Here is a 16,546-nt window from a genome sequence, read left to right as displayed (position 1 = left end):
TCTGTGTTTGGTGTTGCAATAAGAAAGTGTGTTTTTAGTCCAAATAAGACCTTCTGATCAGAGGCTGGCATGTTGCAAAGTTCACCTCTTAGGATCTTTATCTGCAGATTAGTAGATACCCTGCTCTTCCTCTCCGCTAGACCCCTGCTAGATGCATTGCATGTGCTCAAGATCCACACTTGTTTCAGGATCCACTCCTTGGCGGTGGGAGGGTCCCAGAGCTTGGGCTCCAGCCCAAGCCTGGAAGTCCACACGGCAGTGAAACAGCCCCGCAGCCCAAGCCCCGCAGGCCTGAGTCACCTGGCACAGGCCAGCTGTGTAGACTAGTCTAGTTGCTGTGTAGACATATCCAGATCCAGAGTGGCCCTGAAGACCTGGCATATCCTGACGCTTTCAGAGAAGTCCAGTTCAAGGTCTCTGTCCTGTCCTGATAGTCAAAAGCCCTGCATGCTTGATCCCTGAAAGATCACCTCTCCCTCCACGCCCACATAATGCTGTTACAAACTCTCACCATTCTATTGAAAGTCTTGTGATATTTGGTGTTTCTTCCCTAAAGCCCCAGCTGCTGGAATCATGTGAGAATCTCAGCTTCCCTTTCTAAATGAGTGAGTGTCTAGCCCTTATGGTTGCAAAGAAAAGCTTGAAAATGGGACCTCAGTGCAGCCTCGAGCCCAGAATACAAAGAAAAAGAAAAATATTCTTTTATTTTTTAAATAGCTCATGAGTTTTAAGCCAACACATGGCTCTTCAAGACCTGACCGATGATTTGTGAACACCTGAGGATGGCAATGCTGATGTCAGTTTGCCCGACAGTCACGGTTTTAGCCTGCCCAGGCGGGGATTGTGCCAGGGAGTAACATGGCACAGGGGTGGCATAATGCTTCTCCGGGGCACCCACGCTCCACCATGGCGTATGGCCACAGTGCGTTGGGAGGCACAGCCCAGTCCCTTTGACCGTGGCTATGGCTACAAAGCCAGGCCCCTGCTTGAGCCCACCTCTGCTGCACTGCCTGTGCCATGCCCAGCTGCCCTCCTTCGCCTCCCTGCACGGGGCTGCCTCTAGTGCTTGCTGCTGCCTCTGGTGTCATGGCGCTGGGGAGAGCCCTGGGAAACACCACGTGGTCCGCAAGGCCCGCGGCTCGCTCTCCATGCCCCGCCCTGACTCTGCAGAACAGCGGCGGATGCGCTAGAGAGCCCTGTCAGCCGCCCGTGCTTCTCCCGCTCTAGCTGCGCATGCGCCGGAAGCCGGTGGGGGCATGGGGATGGGTTGGTGAGACGCCGCCGCTTCCGCCCGTCTCCAAAATGGCGGCGCCCTTTGTCCGTTCCGTGTCAGTCTGAGCCCTGCTTGCCGAAATGTGACTCACCTGCGGGTCCCGGGATGGCAGGTAGCGGGGGCGGCCGGGGGAGCCAGGGCAGCTCCAGGGGGCAGCCAGAGGGGGAGGGGCAGCCAGGGCAGGTGTAGCTCTGGGGGAGGGGGCAGCCCTGGTAGGAGTGAGGGGAGGGGGGACCTGTGGGGAGGGGGCACTGGGGGATGGGGCAGTTATAGGGCAGGGGAGAGCTAGGGGGAGGGGCAGGGGCTGGGTGTGTCTCTGCAGGGGGTGGATGGGACCCACTCCGTGAGGTGGTGATTGCTGCTGGTCTGTAATGAAAGCTAAATCTTGATCTTAAATCTGCTGCCTCCACGTGAATCCCCCCCCCCCCGCACATCTGGATTTGGTCTCTCCACTGCCCCTCCTGGCACTGGGCTCCGCACCACTCTGCAGCTTTCCATTCGCATTTACATCTTCTCACCCTCTATGGTAGCGGGGCCAAAGCTGGAGTCTGTGGCGGGCGGGTCAGAGTGCAGGCGGTGAGCTCTGGCGGGCACAGCTGAACTCAGTCTGAGAAACTGTTACAGTTACCCCGAAGCGTAGGGAACCGCGGGCTGCGAGACAGCAATTTCTGGTTTAATCAGCATTTGAGTTTTACCTACTTCCTCCAGGATGCATCTGTCTACAACGGGAAATTTCTTATTCCAGAACAACTGTTCAGTTGTGCCGGTGTTATCAGTGATGTAAGCTCCAGCATAGACCTGGCATAAGGGTCCTGATCCACCTAATCCTACTAAGGACACAGTGAGAAAAGGCATCTATGCCTAGTCTACCCTAGACTTTACACTGTTGGTAACACTGATGCAGCTGCCCTGCTGCTGAAAACGGGGTAAGAAATTTCCTGCTGTGGACCAGACAACTGAATCTGCTTGTGGGGTTGTGCTCCTCCTTGCTCTTCTTTCCTTGTTGATGGTTCATTTGACACATTAACTCTGCAAGCCCAAGCAATGCATTCATCATGTCAGGCATTAGCATGAGCTTCTTAATATTATATAAGATGTTTAACTGTTTGCCAAGTAAATCACCAGTAGAATGGATTAGAAAAACTGCCTTACACGTGTCTACGCAATGGACTTCTACCCAAGAATATATTTTTTGTTCTGATAGCAATACTGAAATTTCCAACATAATACCAATAATCCATGTGTATTATACACACACCACTACATGCAATTGCGGTATCTGCCTATCCAAGTGTAATTGATCTGTATCAACATTTCAAACCAACATGACATTTGCTTTGCCATTGTGTTCGTATGTCGGACACTTACTGCCCTTGCTAAAACACCTAAAGTTAGTACAGCAGTGAGTAACCTGAGGGTTTGTTTAAGGGTGGAAAAAATGCAGTTGTTACTAGTTCAGCACCCAGATACTGGAGAGAGTTGCTGTGGAAATACATAGCTCATCATAAAAAGAAAAGAAGTACTTGTGGCACCTTAGAGACTAACAAATTTATTAGAGCATAAGCTTTCGTGAGCTACAGCTCACTTCATCGGATGCATTTGGTGGAAAAAAAAGCTCATCATATAAATAGCTCATCATATTATTTTGGTTAAATACATGAGCAGAGTGTGTATATTATAGTTAATATGTTGGTGTGTAGATCCAACGTTGCCGAATTTTAATATCAGCTCAGTATTATGGACTGTGACATATAACGCATGGCAGAATATGATCCATTAACACAATTCTTTGCAAGGGATTGTTGGCATAAACTGTGACCTTCCCAAATTTGTTCGGGGATGGGTGTCTCCAACACACAATGTGGTGTGGGTCCTCTTTTGTACCGTGCTCGTCACTGTAGTAGCTGAGAGCCAGAAGTCACTCAGGAAAAGGAGTTGGGCATCATTGTAGCAGCTCAATAAAATCATCAGCTCAAGTCAATACACAGTAAAAATCCCAAAAAGCAAACCATATTAGGATGCATAAGGAATGGGATAGAGAATAATACTGAAAAGATCATAAAGCAATTGTGCAAATTAATGGCACACATAACTTTGAATACTGTGTTTGGTTTAGATTGCCCATGTTAAAAAAGGTACTGCAGAAATAGAAGGCATCCAGAGACAGGCGACAAAAATGAGTAGGGATAGGAAAGGCTTCCCAAATACTGAGGGAGTGAAAAGATTAGAACAATATAGCTTATAGAGTAGATACATAAGAGGGGAGAAAAGGAGTACTTGTGGCACCTTAGAGACTAACAAATTTATTTGAGCATAAGCTTTCGTGAGCTACAGCTCACTTCATCAGATGCATTTGAAGTGAGCTGTAGTTCACGAAAGCTTATGCTCTAATAAATTTGTTAGTCTCTAAGGTGCCACAAGTACTCCTTTTCTTTTTGCGAATACAGACTAACACGGCTGCTACTCTGAAACCTGTCATTATTATAAGAGGGGAGATGATGGTAAACAGAAAGTAAATCAGCTGCTCCTATTTATCCTTGCAATACAAGAGTCAATGGACATTCAATGAAAGTAAAAGGCAACAAATTTAAAAGTGATAAAAGGAAACGGTTTTTTACACAACATTTGACGGACCTCCTGAGGTCCCTTCCAACCCTGGTATTCTATGCTTCTTTGATCAACCTGTGGAATTCATTGCCACTAGATAACATTGAGGGCACGACATTAGGATTCAAACAAAGATTAAACATATATATTGAAAATAAGAACATCTTCAATTACATTAGAAATGCTTAGAAGGGATGTGTGAATTCATTCATCAAGGTATAAGCCAGTCTTTTACTGCTGAGGATCAGGAAGAAACATCTGTTGTCAGGATATTCCATATTTGTCCATTATGGAGATTTTATACCTTCCTCTGAAGCATCTGGCACTCGCCATTGTTGGAAACAGGATACTAGTCTAGAGAGACCACCAGATCAGAGCAGCATGGCACTTTCTTCCTAGTGACTTGCATTTAAACCTAGCATTAATTAATTACATCAGTAAAATTCAAAGTCAAGGTTCCACATACAATCTGGACTGTGGCCCTGTATTAACACAATTGCACAGGCATAAATTCAGATCTAAACTTCCACAAATAATCCAAAGTTATGATCTACCTATGCAATTTGTTTGCTACATACCTAACCAATAAGGGAAACCACCTCTACAACACTCCTGCCAGCACCTCTAGGCCTTGTCCACAATTTCAGTGGGCGCCACAGTCCCACCACTGGTATACCCTGCAAACAGAGCCGCATGTGGGAGACCCCAAGTGAGAGACCACCTTAGCTCATCTACTTGCAGGTGTCATCTGTGTATATCTCACTTAATTCCCTGTCATTGCAGGGGCTCTGGGCATTCGTGCATCTTGGTCCCCCCGTTCTTTGCCTGTGGCACATAACAGTTTAGTCTCTTGAGGGCTGTAGTACTTTGCTCTAATTCCACTTATTGGGTTTCATGTGTGGGTGCTGGGCAATGGATAGTGGCCTGTGATATACAGAAGGTCAGGTCATACTAGATGATCTGGTAGTCCTTTCCAGCCTTAAACTCTGTCTTTAATGCTTTGTGGCATTGGCTTGTCTCTCGTTCCCCATAGGCAGTCACAAGGGGTGGCTCACGTGGCAAGCTTAATTTAAACTTAGCAGATTTATTTATCTTTAACTGCGTGCCACAAATGCAGGTGTCTAGTACTGAGCTTTCCATCACTATGATTGATACAGTAATAAAAGACTTGACAGCAGTGTCAGAGGAAGATTGAAAGGGAAAACACTACGATGTGATTTGGAGAGGGTGAGACTCAAAGCTTGCTATCATTCTAGTTTCTTGGCTCCATTAAACTCTGGGAATTGAGTTCCCTTGCTTTTTATTTTAGTTGAGGCCAAATACCACTTTGATGGTCACAGTATCGCTCATGAGTAGAGCAGAGCCCTGGTAAAGGAGTGTCACATATGCAGTCCAACTTGTTTTCCCTTTTTAGGGAGTAGATTGACTTTGGGGCAGTGGTTTTGTATTTTAAAATGCAACTTTTTGTTGAATCTATCCAAGACAGCCACTTAAGATATGACATATAGCAGTCAGCTCTATTCTATAGAAGAGGTTATGGAGAGAGGCTTCCAAGAGGAATAGTCTCTCTATCTTGATTGTATTTACCCTCACAACAGGGCTGTGAAAGAGGAAAATACTATTGTTCCCAATTTATACACGGAGAACTGAGCCTGCAGAGACTAAGTAACTTGCCCCCGGTCACATATGCAGAGCAGGGAATCACACACAAGTTCCTCAAGTGCCAGGCTGGCACCCTAACCACTGGGCGATCCTTCCTCTTACAACATTAACATGTATTTATTGTTTAAAGGAGGAAAAAAAGCAGTAAAGTAGTAATTAAGCTGTATGAAGGAAATGAGACATCCGTTTCACTGAGAACAAGTATTGTGTTAATATGCTTGATAGAACAGTGGTTTATTGGCATACATTATGAGGTGGGTAGAATGGGTAAAAACATCAATATTTATAATTCAGCAGCAGCTGAATTGGTTATTATCCCAACGGCATCGTGTTCTATATGGTATTTGAATGGTGTAGAATAACACTAAGATGAAACGTAGTAAAGAAGAAATTGACCAAACTAAAGAATTCTTAGCAGTTGCATGACTCTGATGTGCCAGTGCCTTCTGCATGAGGTGTCTTTGCCTTTCTCCTTGATGGATTCATCACACTGGTTACTTTCTTTCATTTTATCTAACAGTAGGAATGTGGGCTAATGTTCCCAAAAGATTCTCCCCCCCGCCTCGCCATTTTCTGTGTAACTTTAAACTGAGCCTGTCTTTTATCAACATTAATAATCATTATGGCATCTCAGCTATGCCCTGCATATTTGACAGTTATCACCTTTTAATATAAAGCAACATTAACATTGCTTTTCGCTATTAACTATGGACCATTCTGTAATAATAATCATGGCTGATTTGAGTAATTGTTCTATTGGAAATGAACCTACTGAGGAAAGGTTCCCAGCAGCACCTTCAGAGGGCAGTACGGTATAAAGCTGAAGATGAAAAACTGGGAATTCAGAGATGTGTGTTCTAAGTTCCATCTCTGCCACTGACTCTATGACCTTGGGGAAGTCACTTAACCTCTCTGTGTGTCAGTGTCCTCATCTATAAAAATAGGGATCATGATGCTCTCTTATGGAAAGTGTTCAGTGTTACTACATGTATTATTGAAATATTGATCAAATGGATCTAAACCTTCTTCAGTTCTGTAACATTCAGTTCTCACTGGCCCTGAGCTCTGAATAATTTTAATGGGTGGTCTGTTTTGTTGTATTTTAACATTTTAAGACTTAAAAAAAAAAATTCTTCAGCCACATGGGGGAAGGGATAGCTCAGTGGTTTGAGCATTGGCCTGCTAAACCCAGGGTTGTGAGTTCAATCCTTGAAGGGGCCATTTAGGGATCTTGGGCAAAAATTGGGGATTGGCCCTGCTTTGAGCAGGGGGTTGGACTAGATGACCTCCTGAGGTCCCTTCCAACCCTAACCTTCTATGATTCTATGAGGAAGGTGGATAATGGTGGTGGTGGGGCGGGGTTGATGCCTTTTACCTGACCAAATATTTCAGTTATAATTTAAGTGAGTTATGCAGGTCGTCCCAACCGATACCAGTAAAATCCTTCATATAATGCCACACTATCATGTACTTTGCATAGGCCACAGAGTTCACAGAAAAATGATTGCAGAAAAGTTTTAGAATTCTTAAAAAATATACATTGGGGCAATGTCTTGTATCCCTCCATTTATAAAGCCCAGGTACCCTAACTATCATGAGTCCGGTTATACAGGGATCAGAAGCAGGGGGAAATTATAATTAAAATATGAAACATTTTTTAAAAATGACTGAAATATAACCCCTTTGATACATACAAATGTCTTGATTTTAAAGTCCCATCTCTCAGGATTTTCAGGGCCTGGAAGCTAGTGTTGGTTGTTCCATTGGAACGGAGAACCCCGCCTTTTCCAGTGGTGTGCAGTTCCCATTTCCAGAACGTAAGCCCGTTACTGGCTTTGAACTACATATTGCTTGTCTGGGCTTTGGGTCAGTGTCATTTTAGGAGGGAGCAGGGCTATTGGTGAAGGAGGAAAAAAAAGGAAACGTCTTGGTGGCAAGTTAAGAAAAATGGCAGCTGTTTGAAGCTGCTTGGGGGATTGGCTTGTTTGAAGTTGTCCCAAGGAAGGTGGTCAGAGTGCAGGTGAGGTAATGCCATTTATTACATGGCTGTCATTACTACAGGGTGTATTATCTCTTGAAAACTTTTGAAGTATCTGTTGATTTAAGGAAAGACCAGTGCATTGCCTGTATTTAAAAATGGACATAGAGAAGATCCAAGACATTAGGAAATTGATTTTGTCATAGAAACACGGGCAAGGGGCAGAATAAGAGACATGCAGAAAATTTAAGTACATCTCATACCCTGCCAAGACCAGTTCTGAGACTGTCTCAGAACAAGGGGTCTTGAGGGACATACGGAAAATGGATCCTAGCTGTATTAGTGGGATTTGTTACTTTAGAAAAAAATATTTTGTGCTGTAACCTCATCTCAGGACTTTACTGTTTCTGATGGAAATTTCCACTTTGTAATGAGAACACCAGATTGATGGGTTTGGAGCATACCTGGCTCTATAAGGATGGAAGGTTGAAGTGTGTCAAGCTAATGTATTCTCAAAAAGGAGATAGTACCTAGAAGATGGGCTAGCTCTTTAAAGCATAATGACAGGTTTCAGAGTAGCAGCCGTGTTAGTCTGTATTCGCAAAAAGAAAAGGAGTACTTGTGGCACCTTAGAGACTAACAAATTTATTAGAGCATAAGCTTTCGTGAGCTACAGCTCAAGTGAGCTGTAGCTCACGAAAGCTTATGCTCTAATAAATTTGTTAGTCTCTAAGGTGCCACAAGTACTCCTTTTCTCTTTAAAGCAATAACCAAAGGAGCTGTTAATGTACTGGCACCCTGCGCGTTTGCCTTTGCAAAAGGCCGATATATGGCTGTACTACCTGAGTGAATCTAAAAAATCTGGTAGCATATCATAGACTGAGGCTTTGTGAGTTTAAAAGCAGCTTTATACTCCTAGTTGAGTATGGCAGATATCAATGTGACGATCAGACTTGCACATATGACAGATGGCTGGCTAGAAAAGGGATGGTGGGTTTATATTTGATACAGGAATACAGGCATCCCAAGTCTTCCACATAAACTCGGATGCCAAGTGACAGGTGCCATGTAAGAACTCAGTAGAATAGAAAGGCAAATTCCCAGTTGCCCAAATGAGGAAAGTCTTGAAAAATTTCCTGTCCATGCAATCACACCAGCACTCTGCCAGCAGAACTACAAAACTGCAATGAAGCACTCTTCCAAGACTGCACTGAACCTTCTGAGCAAGTCAAAACAGCTCCCAGTCCAACCAAAAGGGGGCTTTTCAAGAGCTACGTTTTCCCTTTCTCCACCAAAGGGTTGGTGAATTTTATCTCAAAGGTCTGGGTGCTAGACGCAGAATTTCTTTCCAGAACAGGAGTGAGTTAGTTACGGGAAATGCATTTTGATTAGAGGCAGGATGGTCTATGGTTAAATCACAGGACCAAGAGTCAGGAGACCTGAGCTCTATTCATGACTCTGCCACTTACTCACTGTCTCCATGGGCAAGTCACTTGAACTCCCAGTGCCTCAGTTGATTTGCTTGTACAATTCAGAGAATACTTTCAGGGCTATTGTGGGGCTTAGTTTACTAATGTTTGTAAAACACTTTAAGAGGCACAGATAAAAGGTGCTGTTATAGAAGTACAACATGGTGGTGATGTTAGTACACCAGTAGGAGGGGCTAGAGTAAATGGCATTTGAAAGGAGTTAACTAAGTCTTTGGAGGGAAAATAACTTCTGTTCTCTGCAACAAACTTGATAAAAAGTAAAAAAGGCTTCTTTCTGTCTTGAAATGTGATAAATACATTAGGTTGGATTGGTACTTCTGGTCTCCTTGGCTCTTTGACGGATGCATGCATATGAGCCACTGATACTCCCTTGATTTCTTTTGGCAGATGCAAGCAGATTTTAGTGTCAGTTTTTTACAGCCTAATGCTAAGTGAGGGATTTTTTTATTCTTACTGAGCATCGCTGATCGCTTGTCCTTCTGTCTCTGTAATTAGAACACATCTGGCTTTCCCTCCTCATTATCACTCTTGGTAATTGTTGACACTGTTTCTTTAATACATTTGTAAAAGTCGTGCCGCAAATTGCCATCCCGGGATCTCTGAAGATCTGAAAAGGGGACAGCTCAGCATTCGTGCAAGGAGGACTCCAAGGTGATCATGAGAATCAAATTAACTTGATAGCATGGCACAGCTGATACATTTTAAATATTATGTTGTTGGCCCTAGACGTAAAATGACAGGGCACTGCAAAATTTTGGAACAAGCTAGACATTGTCAAAACGTATCCATGTCTTGATATCTGGGTTCATCCATTACTGTATAGTTTGTAAGTCAGAGGTGCCCCAGTTTTGTTGAGCTGCAGGTCATTAAACTGCAGCTGATTTCCTCAATACACTAGCAAGGTCACAGAGACTAAATGATGGAGCAGGTGGGTGCTTGGACTATACTTTGTGCTGGCTTCTGGTGATTAGTTCTTTCCTTCTGGCCCTGGCCTCTGTCTTGTGAATTTTTGGAGCCCTGGTTTAACAAATTAATAGTTTGTTCTGGCAAACTGCATCTGCTGTAAACAGCAAGGATACCGGTTAGTCTTCAAAGCAGATTTCACGTGGAGGGCTTTGATTCTGAAGAAGCAAGCATGCTGTCATGGTGCGGCCAAGGAACTCAATGAAGGGCATTTCTGCACAGATGGAATTTTGTTAGCATTGAAACACAAGCGCTGTAAGAAATAAGTCAGATCCCATAGCAGTAACTGTATCTTCCTGGAAGAAAATATCCATTAACAGCAACTTTCGGATTTAATTTTGGTTTCAAAGCTGACTCCAGGGCTTCTAATTTGTCAGGAGGAAGAGCCTTCTCCTCTTGCTTTCCTCATGTACCCAGAGCTGTTACCTTAGGTGTTTTCCTAGTCTGCCCCTTGCAGCACGCTAACTTGCTACCATGGAAACCCATGACTACAGGATTGTGCTTTAAGTAAGAAGATTCTCTCTTACCTACGGTTATTTGGGGGCGTTCTTTATATTTGTGGGGGTCATATCAGGTGTCTCCTTGTAAATACATCATGATCTTCATGGGATGTTATCAATATGCCAGGCTGTGGGTTGACCCAATCAACCCTGGCTGTTGTGATCCCTTTCTATGCCTCTAGAGCACCTTGAGGCAGGAGAAAGTGAGACTGTTGCATTGGATGGAGTCACACAACCGCAGAGTGGTCACAACTCCTTGACATTGTGTTGTGATGTCTGGCTACCATTCTCCAACTACTTTGTGGCTATCCAATTGTGCTGGAACCACTGCCTTAAAATGATATCATATGAGCAGTTGTCATCCAGCCAGATGAAGATTGCCGAACGCCTCTTGTGGGTGAGCGTCCCCATTTCTCTTGTCTGTTTCTGGAATAATTAGTTTTCAACCCAGGTCTTGCGCCCAGACCAACATAGTGTCTTTGCAGTTGGTAACAAGGGAGAATGTTGGCCATCTGGAAAAGACTTTATTCTTATCCTTCATTGCCTCTAGTGGAGGCTTGGTCTATACTAAAAAATTAGGTCGAACCAGCTATGTCACTCTGGTGTGAAAAATCCACACCCAAGTGAAGTAGTTAAACTGGCCTAACCCCTGGTGTAGACAATGCTAGGTTGATAGAAGAATGCTTCCATTGATTTAGCTACAGCCTCTTGGGCACCTGGATTAACTACACTGATGGTAGAACCCTCCCATTAGCATAGTTAGTGTCTGCTGCTGTGTATATCTGTGCCACTGTAGCATTTCAAGTATAGACAAGCCCTTAGACTCTACAGCACAAAACTCTCTGTTCAGGACTGTGACTGCTTCCTTGTTATCATTAGGGTGTGTGTACACACATACGCGCTTTTGGGAAATGTGATCAAATTTTATGCAACCATTTTTAAGTTAGTTTGAGTGTGAAAATGTACTTTTCCCCCATGTGTTCTGATCAGAAACTTTGCACTTGGGTAATTCTGAGCAAGAGTTAGAAACATTAAAGTTGGCTTCTTCTCTGTATGTCATTGAGACTTGATTCCCTTTACTGATGCTGCAAGCAAACACAAAGTATATACAACATTTGTAAGCCCATTTTGAGTATGAAACGGATGCTGTTGAATGTGATCTACCATGGGGGTACTTTTTGCTCTGTTTGCATCATTTCCTATGGTTTATCTAATTCTGTTATAAGAGTTCTTCAGTTAAAAAAAACCTCACGTTCCGCCTCTCTCTTCTCCTTGCCTTTATTAATAGGGGCATGAATACAGGGTCTTTGGTTTATTTTTTATTTAATTATCCATATATTTTAGTGTCTTTTCCTACTGCTTATTCTGCATTTGAAACCATAAACCCCGTGTGTTTGTGACATTGTAAATAGCTGCTGTGCAAGTGAGTCACAAATGGAGAATTAGGATTTCAGGTGGCAAATAAACTGTGAAAGCTGATGAGCTCTTGAGAACAGGTGTATCTCTCTCTCCTAAAAATGGCCTTGATTCACCCCCCCCCCCAAATAAGCAGATGAGTCACAGAGTGTTCTTTCAAGGTTTTCCTGTGGGGTCAGCTGCCCTTTTTTGTGCTTGAAATATTTTTCATTTTGTTAAGGTTGGAAGTCGTGCAGGAAAGAATAGGGATTACGTCCATAAAATTACGCACACCCATTTATATTATAATAGAAAACATTTATATTATATAACTCAAAGTAAAGACTGTATCCTCTCAAAATCTTAACTTATTTTTTTCTAAAAGAGCTTCTCTAATTCTAACAGGAGTTGTTTTGGGGAAGGTCTTTGACCTGTGTTATATAGAAGGTCGGACTATATGATCACAGTGGTCCCTTCTGGACTTAGAATCTTTGAATCTCTGACTCTTCCAGATAGTACATAAGAGCGGCCACACTGGGTCAGACCAATGGTCCATCTAGCCCAGTATCCTGTCTTCTGACAGGGGCCAATGCCAGGTGCTTCAGTGGGAATGAACAGAAGAGGCAATCATCAAGTGATCCATCTCCTGTTGCCCATTCTCAGCTTCTGGTACTCAGAGGCTATGACAGGTTTCAGAGTAGCAGCCGTGTTAGTCTGTATTCGCAAAAAGAAAAGGAGTACTTGTGGCACCTTAGAGACTAACAAATTTATTTGAGCATAAGCTGTCGTGAGCTACAGCTCACTTCATCGGATGCATTTGGTGGAAAATACAGAGGGGAGATTTATATACACGTCCAGAGCCTGAAATTGCATCCCTGACCATCTTGGCTAATAGTCATTGATTGACCTATCCTCCTGAACTTATCTAACTCTTTTTTGAAACCTGTTATAGTTTTGGCCTTCACAACATCCCCTGGCAATGAGTTCCACAGGTTGACTATGTGTTGAAGAAGTACTTCCTTATGTTTATTTTAAACCTGATGCCCATTAATTTCATCAGGTGACACCTGATTCTTGTGTTATGTGAGGGAATAAATTAAACTTCCATATTCACTTTCTCCTTACCATTCACAATTTTATAGACCTCTGTCATATCCCCCCTTAGTCATTTCTTGTCCAAGTTGAACAGTTCCAGTCTTTTTAATCTCTCCTCATTCTGTCTTCTTATCTATCCCTTTCTGAATGGTTCTTAACATTCTGTTCGCATTTTTGACTGCCGCCGCACATTTAGCGACTTTTTCAGAGAACTATCCACAATGATTCCAAGCTCTCTTTCTTGAGTGGTAACAGCTAATTTAGACCCCATCATTTTGTATGTATAGTTGGGATGATGTTTTCCAATGTGCATTACTTTGCATTTATCAACATGGAATTTTAGCTGCCGTTTAGTTGCCCAGTCACTCAGTTTTGTGAGATCCCTTTGTAACTCTTCTTGGTCTGCTTTGGACTTAACCATCTTGAGTAATTTTATATCATCTGCAAATGTTACCACCTCACTGTTTACCCCTTTTTTCAGATCATTTATGAATATGTTGAATAGCACCCGTCTCAGTACAGATCTCTGGGGGACACACACCACTATTTACCTCTCTTCATTCTGAAAAGTGACCATTTATTCTTACCCTTTGTTTCCTATCTTTTAACGAGGTATTGATCCATGAGAGGATCTTCCCTCCTTTCCCATGACTGCTTATGAAATCTACTATATGAAATCTATAAAGTCTACTTTAAGGCCCCAGTCTTGTAATTGAGTCCAAATGGACAGACCCTTGCACCTGTCTGGAGCCCAGTTAGCCTGTGTACAGACACAAGGGTCTGCCTATACAGATCCAATTGAAAGACTGAAGCTGAAATTTGCCAATGCACTAAGATCTCTATATCACTTGGCTATACTTAGCCCAGATGGAGTCTTCCCCCCCTCACTACATTCCACTTTGCTGTGAGAGGTGCTTTCAACAAGAGTTCCTTCCGCAGGTTATTTAAAGACAGGATGCCTTCCATACATTGCAACACCAGCCTTCCCAGCCCCGTTCCTGGGCCACTTGGGATATCGCTATTAAGTGTTGTTTGTCTGCTCTTCAGTTTGATAATCCCTCAGAGCGGCTGCTCTTTACAGCACACTAGCTGCATGGGGCGGCTTGTTTGAGTTAAACCTTTCTCTTCAATTTGGAATGGCCTGTGTAAAGAGAGAGGATTCCTTTTGGGTAGGTGGCCATGTGTAGCCAAAGGCTTTCTAATGTGGTCTGTGATCACCTCTCCCACTGAGAGCAAGGTGGAGCTTCCCATGGGACTGTAGTCTTTATGAGCCTCAACTTCATGTTGAAGATGAGGGCTTCTGCAATTGGCTCTACTTTGTGCCAAAGTGTGCTCCTTGTATGTTCCTCAGTGGTTCTGGGGACCATGAGACACCTGGGGGCTGATTTGCAGAAGTGCAGAGGATTCGCAGCTGAAGTCGACTGGAGCTCTGCTTTGGCTTCCTAAAGTACTATTAAAATGCTGAACACTCTGAAAAATTGGCCCCTGGGCATCATGAGTTGGTCGCTTAGCAATTTTGTCAAATAATATTTTGAAAATCTGGCTGGATCTCAGTTCCTCAGCTGGAAAATGGGGATTCCTAACAGCCTCCTCCTAACCTTGATTGCCCATTTAAACAACTTTCCAAGAAGCACCTTCACACTTTCTCCCACACCGGTCCTTGTGCACAGGAGGAGCCTCAGGAGCTTCTGCAAGGATGCCAGGTCTTCCCTCAGATCTCTCCTTAAAACACTTCTCAGCCATGATTCCTAACTCACTCGACAGTATCATCTCATTGTTTCCTCGTATACTCCTATCTGTCTTCATCTGCCTGTTGTCTGTAGTTTTGTACTTTGGTGCAGGGACTTATGTGTGTGCCACAGTGAAGTCCAGGCCTCCAGGTGCTCCTGCAATACAAATAATGCATAATAATCCATTGGTGCAGTGTGAAGCCGTCTTTCTTACAGGACCAATGACTAACTGCACAGTGGAGACTGAATTAGCTCGTCAGCCCTACCGGTTCCTCCAGATCAAGGCTGAGGCGTGTGGGTGGAAGTGGGTCTGTGCTCTGCTTCAGTTTTAAGCACCGTCAGTCGGTGCTTGCACACCATAAAAATGGATTTTAATAAAACCTCCCTTGCTCCAGCACCAGGCTCAAGCACAGTAGCTGGGACGAAGCGTAGGCTCTGATCAGCCAGGTGACTATGCTTTCTCTCCTCAGCTATGGATTTCCCTCAGCACAGCAAGCAGGTCCTGGAGCAGCTGAACCAGCAGAGACAGCTGGGCTTGCTGTGTGACTGCACCTTCGTGGTGGACGGCATTGACTTCAAGGCCCACAAGGCCGTGCTGGCAGCCTGCAGCGAGTACTTCAGGATGCTGTTTGTGGATCAGAAGGACGTGGTGCATCTTGACATCAGCAATGCAGCAGGTATGCAGGTGCGGCTCCTGGGAGAAGCCGAGGCTGCACTTGGGAGAGGAGCTGTGGCCTGAGATGGTGGGCCGTATCCTCAACAGGTGTAAATCAGTGTGTTCCTGTTGAAGTCAGTGGAGCTGCACCAAGTCACACCAGCTGTGACTCAGACCCAAAGTGTGCAGAACCTCCTAGAAAACATTAGGGCTGTGGTGGGGATAGTGATGTTCCCCCTGAACACTGGAGTTGCCAGACTGGATAAGACCCATGGTACATAGCCCAGTGTCCCATCTCTGACAGTGCCCGGCACCAGATGCCCCAGAGTGCAGGAACCATGAAGTAACAGACGTGGGATAATCTGACCTCATTAAAGTCTCCTCCTAATTCCTAATAGAGACTGGTTTAAACCCTAAAGCATAAGGTTTCTAGAACTTGGTTTGTAATAACTGTTATAACTCTGCTTTTTCTTGTTATCCATGAGAAATGTCCACTCACTCTTTGAATCTCGCTAAGTTCTTGGCCTCAATGACCTCCTGTGGCAGGGAGTTCCACAGCCTCATTATACTTTGTGCAGCAAAGTATTTTTCCTTTGACCAGTTTTGGACTTGCTACCTTTCAGTTTCATTGACTGTCCCCTTGTTCTTGTGTTAAGAAACAGAGAGGATAGCAGCTCCTGCTCTTTCTTCTCTAAACCATTCATTGTTTATATGACTTTATCATGACTCTTTTTATTCATCTCCTTGTGTCTCCACTACTGAGACCATACTGGATAGCTATACTGGCATAGCCGCCTACAGTAGACGCAGCCTATGCCAACAGAAGAAGGTTTTTTTGCTGACGCAGAGAACTCCCCCTCCCCGAACACCATTAGCTAAGCCCTCTTCCATCGACGCTGCTGCGTCTACACTGGGTGGGGTTGTCAGCATAGTTGTGCCAGTCAATCGTGTGGGTTTTCTCATGCTCCTGATTGACACAGCTATGCTGATATAACTTTTCAGTGTAGACCATGCCTAAGGTAACAAACCCAGTCTTCTCCATCTCTCTTCATAGAGAGTGTTTTCATGCCCCTAATCATTCTCATCACCCTTCTCTGAACTTGTTCTAATTCTACAATATTATTTTCTAATGGGATGACCCGTTCTGCGCACAGTATTCTAGAGGTAGGAGGGTACCATCAGTTCAGATCATGGCATT

General features: G+C 44.0%; 1 protein-coding gene across 5 annotated transcripts in view; it reads left to right on the top strand.

Moving 5' to 3' along the window:
- Positions 1 to 1,176: 1,176 nt before the first annotated feature.
- ZBTB17 (zinc finger and BTB domain containing 17) overlaps positions 1,177 to 16,546 on the top strand; it is a 37,223-nt gene continuing 21,853 nt past the window's right edge. For 2 of the 5 annotated variants that reach the window (XM_043499907.1, XM_038377012.2), the window contains exons 1-2: positions 1,232 to 1,385; positions 15,164 to 15,370. In XM_043499907.1, coding sequence (XP_043355842.1) covers positions 1,379 to 1,385; positions 15,164 to 15,370 — 214 coding nt within the window. In that variant the 5' untranslated portion in view covers positions 1,232 to 1,378. Of the gene's footprint in view, positions 1,386 to 15,163; positions 15,371 to 16,546 lie in introns of all 5 variants that reach the window. The other 3 variants (XM_038377013.2, XM_043499908.1, XM_043499909.1) reach the window with 3 other exon arrangements.

This window comes from Dermochelys coriacea, chromosome 18 (assembly GCF_009764565.3).
Source record: "Dermochelys coriacea isolate rDerCor1 chromosome 18, rDerCor1.pri.v4, whole genome shotgun sequence".
Lineage (NCBI taxonomy): Eukaryota > Metazoa > Chordata > Testudines > Dermochelyidae > Dermochelys > Dermochelys coriacea.
This window is presented reverse-complemented; position numbering and strand designations above follow the sequence as displayed.